The sequence below is a fragment of the Streptopelia decaocto genome (genome assembly GCF_964273445.1).
Source record: "Streptopelia decaocto genome assembly, chromosome: Z".
In the NCBI taxonomy this organism is placed as follows: domain Eukaryota; kingdom Metazoa; phylum Chordata; class Aves; order Columbiformes; family Columbidae; genus Streptopelia; species Streptopelia decaocto.
The window spans coordinates 25,474,456-25,487,155 of NC_138657.1; the positions used below are offsets into that span (position 1 = coordinate 25,474,456).

Here is a 12,700-nt window from a genome sequence, read left to right on the forward strand (position 1 = left end):
AAAAAAAAAGCCTCAGATAGAGTATTCAATATTCTTTATTATTATTATTTTGCTAATACTTCAGCTGATGTGGTTCACAGCTTTCTATGACTATGCACTGCAGCTGAGATGATACATTTCAAAGGAAATGAAAAAATTCTCATATGGAATACAAACTCCTTTCTTTAGATCTTCATGTTAAGCAGAATAAAAGAATCAGAGTCTTGAAGTGCAGGTCAATATACTCAGGTGTTCCCTAGACAGGTAGGGAGCTGATATTTATTTCTACCTTGAATTATTATTAATGTCTAACATCTTTCAGCTCTTTACACTAACCTAAATCTTCTTATAGTGTAAATACAAGCAAATACTCCACTGAGAATATTTATACCCAAATACGATACTGTTAGTGCTTTCCAGTCCTAACCTTAGCAAAATTTCTATTTGCAGGCTGTCTGCCATCTATAATTTATTATAGTCTCCTTCCACAGCATTTAGGCAATACGAAAAAGTCTTAATACCATAAAAACATCTAGGTTCTGAGGCTTTTGTTTAACAAAGACACATGTGAATTCCCTGGTTAACCTTGCTATTTAAAGACATGGCCACCTGTGAGGTACATTATGTACATAGGCAGTGTACATAGGACTTGGTGGCTACATGTGATAGAGTATGGCCAGGGAGAGACAGTCCTCATAGAATCATAGAATGAATCATTTTGGTTGAAAGAGACCCTCAGGATCATCAAGTCTAACCATAACTTAACTCCAGCACTAACCCATGTCCCTAAGAACCTCGTCTAAATGCCTTTTAAATACCTCCAGGGATGGTGACTCCACTACTTCCCTGGGCAGTGTGTTTCAATGCCTGATAACCCTTTCCTCAAAGAAATTTTTCCTAATATCCAATCTAAACCTCTCCTCATGCAACTTGAGGCCATTTCCTCTTGTCCTATCATTTGCTACTTGGGAGAAGAGACCAATACCCTCCATGCTGCAACCTCCTTTCAGGTAGTTGTAGACAGCAATAAGGTCTCCCCTCAGCCTCCTTTTCTCCAGACTAAACAGCCTCAGTTCCCTCAGCTACTCCTCATCAGACTTGTGCTCCAGGCCCCTCACCAGCTTCATCACCCTCTTCTGCACTTTCTCTAGTACCTCCATGTCTTTCTTATGATGAGAGGCCCAAAAGTCAACACAGGATTCAAGGCATGGCCTCACCAGCTCCAAGTACAGTACTCGTAGTACCAAGTGAAAGAAACTAAACTAAAAGGGGACAAGAAAGAGGGTAGCAGGACTTGTTCCTTGCTTCTTTTGCTGTGGCCAAGGGAGAATATCTGGCTGGGATCAAGATGTGGTATCATTCAGAGCCCCTGCTCCCTTCCAAAGCAGTTACTGAGCAGCTGAAGCCCTGCAGTCTGGTTTCACCTTCAAAGAGTATCTGATGAGCAACCATGCTGGCATTTGAATCTCACAAACTATTCCCATGGCATCCCAGTGACTCTGACCTGGTATCCTTTCCCTTGTGTACAATCTTAGTATCCCTACATGAATCAGGTCTGTGAGACAGAGCTCATCCACACACAGTTTTGGCCCAAGGAGCAGAGTCTTCCACGCCAGCACTGCATGGCAGCATCACTGAGTTGTCAGAGGAAGCTCTCCAAGTCTCCTGCCATGGCTTGCAAAGCCCTCTGTGCTACACCTCTCTGGAAGTAGCCTGCTGCTGAAATCACACCCATATGCTGAGCCACACATCCTCCTGCCTCAGCATTTCCTCTGACACAACGACCTGGAAACACCTTTATTTCCACCCATCAGGCAGAGTAATAGAAAGTGAAAAATTCTCTCCCAGTGGTAGCTGAGGCATTATCTTCAGCACAATAACACACAGACATTTTTATAGTCCAGTCTTTGTAGACTGTAAACAGCAGGTGAAGTAGAGTTTGCCACATCCATACAGAACTTCCTGTCACAATCCCCAGGTCATTCTTTAGTTTAGGGAAATACTGTTTTTCATAACATTTTTATAAACATTGGTGATCCTCAGATTATATCACCTTTTCAACAGGAGGTAGGGGATCATTGTTTGTGTCACCTTGCAATTATATTTTATTTTGTCCATTCGATAATTTGAAGATATTAATAAAGATTGGTTATGTGGCATGGACAGCATAAAGCTCACAGTGAACTCATAGAGACTCATTTTTCAACAAACAGAGCAGATATTACCTGCTTTTGAAGTTTATCTCTAGCCATTAAGAGTTTAACAGTGTGATTTTTCACAGAGGACGAGGAAGTGAAGCAAAGGATTCAGCACAGATAAAAACTGCATCTAATTTTCCAGTGAGCATTTTGTAGATTTTTTGTAAACAATGTAGGGTAATAAAATGATTCCTTGGATTTAAATCTCTGTCAGCTTTACAGCAGGTCTAAATTTCTCCAGATCTCCATGCATGTATTAAACTTGTTATTTTCAGGTCCTGGCTACCACAAACGTAGTGCTGAAAAGGATATGTTATAAAAAATCATATCTCTCTCTTGCCATGAATTCAGTAAATTCTGGACTTTATTTTCATCCTTTTGCTTCCTGTTCATCTGGGAGCATTGCATAGTCCCAGGGTAGGACTTTGTCATTGAGTAAAAATATTTAATTCAGCGTAAGAAAGATTAATAGGAGAAGGAAAATGTGTTCAATAACCATAATTTTACAGTAATTATAATTTTCACAGATCAGTGAGAAATTAAATCTTTGGCAGGGACTTCAAAATATTTTCAAGGTCCCGCTATACCAGTACAATAACATAGTGAAGTGCACTTTTATTACGCAGAAAATTTTATGAAATGCTCAGCCAAATGCTATGAAGATGGCATATTAATTGCACAGAGGAAGATGGGGGACATGCTAAAACACACTGAGCACTGATTTCACTGATAGTAATTATATAATAGAGCTCTGAGGTATCCTTAGCACAACTTACATGTCTAATATCTTAGAAGAAAGGAAATGGTATATGTGTCACTAGTGAAAACAAAATCTATTCTGTTGCTGTAAGCAAGTTTATTTGCCATTATTTGAATCACAGTATTATTCCTGTTGTTGAGAGTATTTGCTACCTGTTCAGCTGAGTACAAGACTCAAACAGAGCATTAGTTGTGTGGGTAAGTGGGTGAAGGTTGCTTGAGGTGATTTTTTTGAAAAAAAAAAAGAGAAAAAAAAATAAAAGCAGAGGCAAAACATTTGAATTGAAATATCCAAAATATAGGAGGTTATACTGAAAGGAAATATTACTTGAAATCTGATCATGTAACAATTTCAAAATTACTTTTACCAAGTAAAAAGCATGTTTTCTTGAAGTTGGACTTAGTGTAGAATGTTGGAAGGTAAAATATCACATCTTACCTGCTAAGTCGATCTTATATTATGAATAAGATGGCAGGCAATTAAATGGAACTAGACAAGGAAGCACTGAAAGCACAGCTTCATGAAACACATTCATGAAAGACCTTTCCTTAGAAGCACAAAAAAATAAGAATAAATGTTTCCTTTTCAGTCACAGCAGTCTGGTGCTGATCACAGGCATGAGCAACATCTAGTCTTGTTATTGTTATTCATGTTGGCTACTGCATGCTCATCAGTTCATATATAGGTGCATTCTGAGAACACATTTATTGCTGAAAATCAATACAGCATACAGATCTAACATAAAGTTCCTCAGAATAACTTCAGCTGGTGGATTCCTTGCTGTGTCCTTCTCCCATTCATAATGTAAAGCAATCCCACAGAATGAAATACTAAGCCTGTTAATAATGAGAAAGTTTTTAATACTCAGAGAAAATTTTAACTCCTAACATAACAAATAATCCTTATTAGCATAAACCTCCCTCTGCATTTCAGGGAACCAGATTGCATCAAAACCAGTTTACAACTCTACTTTATTCCAACACCCTTTTAAAAAAGTCAGAGGAATCACCAAGCCATAAAGCATCTTTAAAATCAGTTTCTTCACTTGTTGTATATAGTATCTTCCTTTTTCTAAGGAATATTTGGTGTTTACTTATTATCAAATGTTAACATACAGTGAGCTAAAACCTCTGTGCAAGTCAGTGTCTCATGACAGATCAATCCTAGGCTGTAGGAAAAAGTTTGTCTTGAAAGCATGGAACTCCTAGAACACTCTCATGTTTAACTTCAATAAGACTCTAGACAATCTTCTAATTTACTGGGCTAAAAACATATGCAGTTTAAAAATTAATCATGTTAAAATATTTCAAATTAAAAGACTGTTGGAATTACTGTACTTTTTCCACATGTCAGAAGTCTGCACATTAGAAATCTTATCTGAGAAAGATAAAACAACTTACACTGCACTTAGCTGTACTTGCTCTAATTTAAAAGAAAAGACTCACTGCATCCCACGTGCAGACATCTCTTGGGCTCCAGTCTTAACACATCTGTCCTCTTAGGAATAACACATTTCCAGTCTGCTCACCAGAAAAGACCCTCCCTTGTAGTTATTGCAATGCACTTATTTTTTTATTTGATTGCTAGCACTTACTGTTTACATGCAGTACAGCCATTCTAGTGCTCATTAAAGGTCTAATTGACATATCTTGACTCCAGATGATAGCAGATGCTTATTGAAGCAGTACAAGAGTTAAGTGAAGTATAAAGTGAACTGTCCCTTCATTTATCTTCCCAGGTTCTGGCGACTGATTTAAAGACTGCTTGAGCTGGAAATTGCATCTCGATCACTGTGTGTCACAGGGATATAAACTCCATACTGGGTTTTTTTGTAAGGTCTCTTTTGTAAGTTCTGCAATTTAATTACACAGAGTTTGTTTGGTGATGTCACAGACTTGTTTTATACCAAGATATGGTTAAAGTTTTCCTACTGTACAAAATGGCCCTGTATTATATAGAAGGCCCCCAACAGAATTATACTTATTTTTTAGAAGACAGTCAGTTGAATAATTTTGCTGTTATTAATATCATAAGTCTTAAAATAACTACCTAGACCCAAATCATGGACAAGGAAATAAAATTAGAACACAAAAATAAAGCTTTCTTGTTGGAATAAGTAACATCAGCTTGCATATCAGCTTACATCTATCCTGTGTTTCCACAAGACCTACCAGGCTAAGAACCTGTTCTACCCTAGACATTATAGTCAATACAAGTATATAATGATAAATCCATGAAGCAGATTATACAGCATATATTCTTACGCAATAGTAATTATCTCTGAGCCATAACACAATCTAGGTATTTGGAGAAAATTAGTGCTTTACATCTGTTCCTCAAATATGCTTTTCTGCACAGGAGATACTTCTCATCACTTCGATTTTTCCTAAAGTGATTAAATTATTATGAACTAAAAATGGTACTGGAATAGGAATTACATTTTATTCATAACAAGAGGCAAATACTGCTTTTTTTTTTTTTTCCCTTTTTAATACTTTCCAAAAGAGTTCAGAGGTAAATATCCAGCTTTTGGAAAGATCCTAGATTTCCAATGTACAATCTGAAATGTTTGATTACACTTACCTGTCTTGCAGAAGACAAGCTATATCACAGAATCACAGAATCACAGAATGTTAGATATTGGAAGGGACCTCGAAAGATCATCTAGTCCAATCCCCCTGCCGGAGCAGGAACACCTAGATGAGGTTACACAGGAAAGTATCCAGGTGGGTTTTGAATGTCTCCAGAGAAGGAGACTCCACAACCCCCCTGGGCAGCCTGTTCCAGTGTTCTGTCGTCCTCACTGAGAAGAAGTTTCTTCTCATATTTAAGTGGAACCTCTTGTGTTCCAGTTTGAACCCATTACCCCTTGTCTTACCAGTGGTTGTCAACAGGAAGAGCCTGGCTCCATCCTCGTGACACCCACCTTTTATATATTTATAAACATTAATGAGGTCACCCTTCAGTCTCTTCCAAACTAAAGAGACCCAGCTCCCTCAGCCTTTCCTCATAAGGGAGATGCTCCACTCCCTTAGTCAGCTTCGTGGCTCTGCGCTGGACTCTATCCAGCAGTTCCCTGTCCTTCTTGAACTGAGGGGTCCAGAACTGGACACAATATTCCAGATGTGGTCTCACCAGGGCAGAGTAGAGGGGAAGGAGAACCTCTCTCGACCTACTAACCACCCCCTTTCTAATACACCCCAGGATGTCATTGGCCTTCTTGGCCACAATGGCACGGTTCTGGCTCATGGTCATCCTGCTGTCCACCAGGACCCCCAGGTCCCTTTCCCCTACACTGCTCTCCAACAGGTTGTTCCCCAACTTAGACTGGAACCTGGGGTTGTTCCTGCCCAGATGCAGGACTCTACACCTGCCCTTGTTATATTTCATTAGATCTTTCCCTGCCCAACTCTCCAGCCTGTCCAGGTCTCAGTGGATGGCAGCACAGCCTTCTGGTGTGTCAGCCACTCCTCCCAGTTTGGTGTCATCAGCAAACTTGCTGATAGTACACTCTATTCCCTCATCCAAGCGACTGATGAATATATTGAACAATACTGGTCCCAGTAACAAGTCTTGAGGCACTCCACTAGATACAGGCCTCCAACTAGACTCTGCCCCATTGACCACGACTCTCTGGCTTCTTTCCTTCAACCTGTTCTCAGTCCACCTCACTACCTGATCGTCCAGACCACACTTCCTCAGTTTAGCTGCAAGGATGCTGTGGGAGACTGTACCAAATGCTCTACTGAAGTCAAGGTAGACCACTTCCACCACTCTGCCATCATCTATCCACCTTGTTATGTCCTCATAAAAGGCTATAAGGTCGGCTAAGCACGACTTCCCCTTGGTGAAGCCACGTTGACTGCCCCTAATGACTCTCTTATCCTTGATATGCCTTGAGATGGCACGAAGGATAAGTTGTTTCATCACTTTCCCAGGGATGGATGTGGGGCTGATGGGTCTATGGTTATCCAGGTCCTCTTTCTTGACCTTTTTGAAGACTGGAATGACATTTGCTTTCCTCCAGTCCTCAAGTACCTCTCCCGTTCCCCACGACTTAGTAGAGATGATGGAGAGTGGTCTAGCAATGACCTCAGCCAGCTCCCTCAGCACCCACGAGTGCATCCCATCTCGATTTATGGATGTCCAGATTGCTTGATTGCTCCCTAACCCAGTCCTCATCAACCAAGGCAAACTCCTCCTTTGTCCTGACTTCCTCCAAAGCCTCAGAGGTACAGGGCTCCTCAGGACAGCCTCTGGCAGAGTAGACAGAGACAGTGAAGGCATTCAGTAACCCTGCCTTCTCTGTATCTTCTTTCTCCAGGGCACCCACCTCACTCATCAGTGGGCCTACATTGCCTCAGTATGCAGTGTTTAAGTATAAATGATTCTCATAAACTTTGTACAAAGCTGTATTTTCAGTGAACCATGCTTCTAAGAAAAAGGAAAATATGTTAGGGACACACTTTCAGGATTCTAAGTAATCAACTTAATAAAAAACATTTTTCATTCTTCTAATAAATATCTTCAAATAAATATCCCCACATTTAGTAACCTATTGACACAGATAGCATGTTTTTGCAATGCTGTCAAATGCAAGAAGACATATGCAATATTTTCTTCTGAAGACTTCCATCCTGCAAAAACCGAAGCACATGTGTAACTTCTATGCATATGAAGTTTTAAAATGAACACAATGGGGTTCTGCACTTGCAGGAATGTGTTTGGGGTTAGGACTATTTTTCTGTTCTTCAGCATCCTTCATTATATCACGATGTGGTTGAGGGTCCTTATCTGTAGTTGGGAGGGCCCCTGGGCATTCCTGACTGAGCCCCTGGGAAGCGTGGGTTTCCAGGTGGACAGCCTGGCATTCCATACCCCCTGGGCTCTGGTGGCCTTGACACAGCTATGGATGGGGGAGGAAGGTTTCCTCCTCTGCTCTGCAGGGAATAGTGGCCATTCAGGGCAGGGCCTGGATTCTGGAGTGCCTGAGAGGAGTTGGTTTCTCGTGGCTGGCCTGTCTTCATCCCTTCACTGCCATTCTGTCCTTTCTTGTTGTCTGAAATGTGTTCAGATAAAATAATTTTAAAATGAAAGAAAAATAGACTGGAGATTAGGCTAAATACTTGTGACTCAGTATAGTGCATATCTTTCAGGAGATTAGGGCAAAGGAAACAGCCAAGGCAGTGAGGAAGACTATGGTCTGGCATACAATGATTCCTTATCCTGATGAGTTCAAAATAGCCCTTACCTTGGTTTTGAGTGGATTCATCTTGTTTGTCTCCCTTTTGCTTTGGTTGTGGTGGTTCTGTCTCAAATGGATTTTCCTCTTGTTCATTTGATTTCTGTGCCTTTTGTTTATTTCTTCTTTTATTTTCTTCTGCTTGCTAATGATGGGGAGAGAGATGAGACATTTTCAGTGACCTGAATTGCTTCTCTAATATTCAGTAAAACTAAAAATCAATTCTTTTCTATTCCTTACACTTTGTAGCTTCTTTTTAAGTTCCAAGTTAGCTTCCTTGTAAGATTTGGATGTAGCGTTCAGATAATAAATACTCAGGCTAAATTTAAAGAAAAAAAAAATTGTTGTTAGGTAATTATTTAAATATAAAGTTCTTTACAACATTCCTACAGCAACAACTATGGTTGTGCTAATAAAAAACCTGTATCATTTCCTCATTTATAATGACTAATCTGTAGTACTATTTTGCCAACAAACTGTGTGCTTCTTTACAGTATGAAGAAGATTGTTATTTCAGGGGGGAAAGAAACTGAAAGAATTTATTCTCTCTATTAATACTCTACATTCAATCAAGATGTTCCATAAAGCTATGCCACACTATGAAGTGTGTTGTAAAGAATAACTTGTAAAAGTTAATTAGCTTGTATGACATACATTATAAATGACTAAATTATATTTTTAAAAGCTTTTGAACTAATACAATAGGAAAACTCAAGTACTGCCAAGAAAATGGCCAAAAGCAGTGATTTCCATTTTTGTTTTGAATTACAACCTCATTCTTCTACTAAATAATGCAAGTTTTATTTTTCACTGTATTTTGTTACTTTTGTGATAAAACCTATGAAATTAGTATTTTTCACTATCCTGATTTAGAGAAATTCTGATAATGTCTTTTATTGATGTCATTAATTAATTATTGATGTGATAGGGTTAAGCAGTAAATAATCTGTATATGCTGTTTTCTCTATTTTGCCTGAAATTGCTATGTATTTTCCCTTCCTTCCTTCCTTCCTTCCTTCCTTCCTTCCTTCCTTCCTTCCTTCCTTCCTTCCTTCCTTCCTTCCTTCCTTCCTTCCTTCCTTCCTTCCTTCCTTCCTTCCTTCCTTCCTTCCTTCCTTCCTTCCTTCCTTCCTTCCTTCCTTCCTTTCTCTTTCTTTTCTGAATTTATTTTCAGTATCTTTCCCTTGGACAACTCCAGGAAAGGAATAGCACTCAAAGCCAGATATCAGTATGACTTGACCATTTATTTCAGAGAACAGCCTACATTCTTTGTTTTTCTAGCCAAGGTTTAAAATAGAGTATGATGTTAAATGAATCTTGGCAAAATTTTATCTCAAAATTTCATTTTGCTCATGTAAAATCCTTCTGCAATTTCTACCTTATTCTTTATTCTTCTCTATATTTATTCACAGTTCTACAATGCAGAGTTAAATCCCAGCCCTTCTCTACACAGAATTAACTTTAAGTTCAGCAGTATACTGAATAATCTGATATATGTATACAGCAGTTTAAAATGCCTTTATAATACAGGATTCAATACAGTTTCTGAGAAAGCCTGTTCTGGTGTCTTATTCTTTACCAAGTACTGACTTAGAAAAAATCTCTACTAACCCTGTTTCACAAAGTCTCGTACACCTTGCCTCACACTCCTGTCTCAACAGCATGAAGCACATTGTTTATCAAGGAAAAGCCAAGGCATTGAAGATCAGACTCACTGAAAGCTACTGAGAAATAACTCTGCTTCATGGTGGTCATGTTTCTTTTGAACTTGCTCTGTATCTATGATGTGTGTTCTGCCTCCTAGACAAGCTGAGCAAAGTCATAGCACTTCAGATCCCCTATAGGCTTCTGCATTTTAATAGCTTTGCCATTATTGTGGGAACAAAATTTTTGAAAAGCAATAACAAAAACAAAGCCATTGGAAAAAAAAAAAAAAAAAAAAAAGACATCTTCTGTGCAAAGGCACATAAATTATGATCAAATAAAGAAAATTAAAGCCTCATGAATTCTTCAAGTCCCTCACCACAGGACAATCAATCAGCACTGCATTTAGTTAGATATTCAGGTAGTGAAGATTCAGAGTGGAAGAATCTTAGCAGACTTTAGATTAAACAAGCTTGAGTTCATATGCTATACATACACCATCAGCAATATAAAAGGTAGGATGAGTCCAGGGTTAGAGGCATAACCAAATACCTTCCCGAACCAGGAAGGGAAGTCATGCTCCAGAGTTTCTGATATGACTTCAAACATTCTAGTCTTCCCACTATTAAACAGAGAAGTTGGAAATACATCACATACAAATATTATGGCAATAACAATTCAGTAGTGTGAATACATAGGTTAATCACATTACATCAAAGCCAGGAAAAGGATAATAGATTATAGGTTCACAGTATTTAAAAATTGACACTCTGAAAGGAAAAGCATTTAAAATAGTATTTATGTATTTTTAAGGGGGCGGGGCGGGGGGGTGGTGGGGGGAAGACACTAATATTTTTATTGTATGATAATAGATTTTGCCTTCAGTTACCAACAAGATTGTGCCTCAGAGAATCAGCATCCTAACATGTCAACTCCATACCACCAACCAAAGACTGTAGTGCAATTTGTGTCCTATAAAGTCCCGGTGAAAAAATCAAACCCCACCTTTGTATGGTTGACAAGTAAAAAATCTGCTTGCAATTTGTTTTCTTTCAACACTGTTCAGTCTAATTGTCCTCTGTCTTTGCTGTATACCAATGCCACAGAAGTCGGTTGCTGTGTTTTAGGGGATTTTTGTTATTGTTAGAACAACCTAATGCTACTCAGATCTGAATCTAGACATCTCCCTCTGTTCTTTCTTTGCTATGACTCACATGCAAAATCTTACATTGCATCACTTGCTTTGTTATCATTGCTTCTATAAATTCAGGCAATTTTCTGTCTCATAAGAATTTTTGCCATGTTGTACAATTCTCCCAATTAGGTGACTGTGACCATAGCAATCTCCCAGGTATTTACCTTTGGTCAAAGTTAACATGGCAAGACTTCTGTTCCTATACAAATTACACTGGTTATTATGCAACTATCATTTTACTCACAACAATAATGTATCATTCAAATCTTTCACTGGAATCAAGATGCCTCTTTTACTATTATCCTACTCTTGCTTTGCTAATACTTTGTCCAATAGCAAAGACTAAAGTATTTTAAAATATTTCATTTCATATTTTAACTGACTTTGTGTACTCATTATAGTTGTATGCCGTGCTACCTGGCAGGTAAAGATGATGAAAATGGTCCTGGACTTTCCAGGTAGTGCACACAGAAGGAGAAAGTGGCAACATCTAAGCTAGCTTGAATACAAGGCACATGTTTACACAGACAAGGCAAGCCTAGTTTTCAGAAGGGACTAATGAATGTGGAGGTCTTGAAGACGTTAGAAACTCCTTAAGAATAATTTCTGGATTAAATACAGAAACCATTACAGTTTTTACATTCCAGTTTCAGGAATCACCCACGATAAGAAATGCAACACAAACACTCAGTCTATCAAGTGCTAATACTTATTATAGCAGCTCTTTTTCAATTACTGGAACATTCACTGTGATATGTTGAGGCTATTCATTATCTCAATAAAAAACGACGGATGTAAAATGAAAAAACCTGAAAGGACCGCAGTCAAAAGATGGTGGGATGGAGACAATGGTATACACAGCAGGCAGTGTGGAGAGAAAGAGGATGAAAAGTAGCATGGCCATGTAGAAATTATTTGATCTGGAAGCCTTGAAGACCCTCTCCTGGGGGACATTGCAGCACATCACTGCCCAGCACTGCAGGTACATGGAAGTGTGGAGGCGGAACACATTGATTGCTGGGAGACATGGAGCATAAAAAGACCCCATCCTAGAACAGAACAAAAAATTAAAATAACCACTTTGTTTTAGGACTTCTGTCTTCCTAGGTATGCCACCCATTCCCTATGTCAATGTGTTTTGCAGCCATACACACTGTGCACTCAGAAATAAAGTTCTAAAACCATCTTTATACTTTTTTTACTGGTCTTGTCTCTTCAGTCTTGCTTTAAGCACTGAAGAAATGTGAGAGAGCTCTCCATATGAACTTTTTGTTCCAAAGTTATGAAGCCCTCTTTATCTGCAAATTAAAGATCACCTGATGAAATGTTATCCACTCTTACTTTGTCCCTTTAGTTCAGGTAGCATTTCATTTGTCTTGTATAAAAAATGGTAGGCTAGGTATTAACAAAAAATCATTTATTCTTTCTTATTTTTCTTCATATACTAGTACCATTTTAGGAAGGATATTTTTGCTTAGCAGACATTTATTTTAGTTTTGTTGACATGGTTATTTAGCACTTAATTCCGACAAACTTTTTATTGATTCTACTAATTTTTTTTTTTCCTTATTATGTATGGTTACATGATTATGACACTGAAGCAGTTGGGATCATTTTATTTTTATCACACCTTGTTTCTTGTGTCATGTTGACTGAAGAGCAATCACTTTAATTTGTCTGGC

General features: G+C 38.5%; 1 protein-coding gene across 1 annotated transcript in view; it reads right to left on the minus strand.

Moving 5' to 3' along the window:
* Window positions 1-7,727: 7,727 nt before the first annotated feature.
* The window catches only part of TMC1 (transmembrane channel like 1), a gene marked incomplete at both ends in the record, with an annotated part of 59,547 nt that continues 54,574 nt past the window's right edge, over window positions 7,728-12,700 (minus strand). The window contains 5 exons of the mRNA XM_082075019.1: window positions 7,728-7,996; window positions 8,189-8,324; window positions 8,420-8,498; window positions 10,320-10,445; window positions 11,828-12,067. Coding sequence (XP_081931145.1) covers window positions 7,728-7,996; window positions 8,189-8,324; window positions 8,420-8,498; window positions 10,320-10,445; window positions 11,828-12,067 — 850 coding nt within the window. The remainder of the gene's footprint in view (window positions 7,997-8,188; window positions 8,325-8,419; window positions 8,499-10,319; window positions 10,446-11,827; window positions 12,068-12,700) is intronic.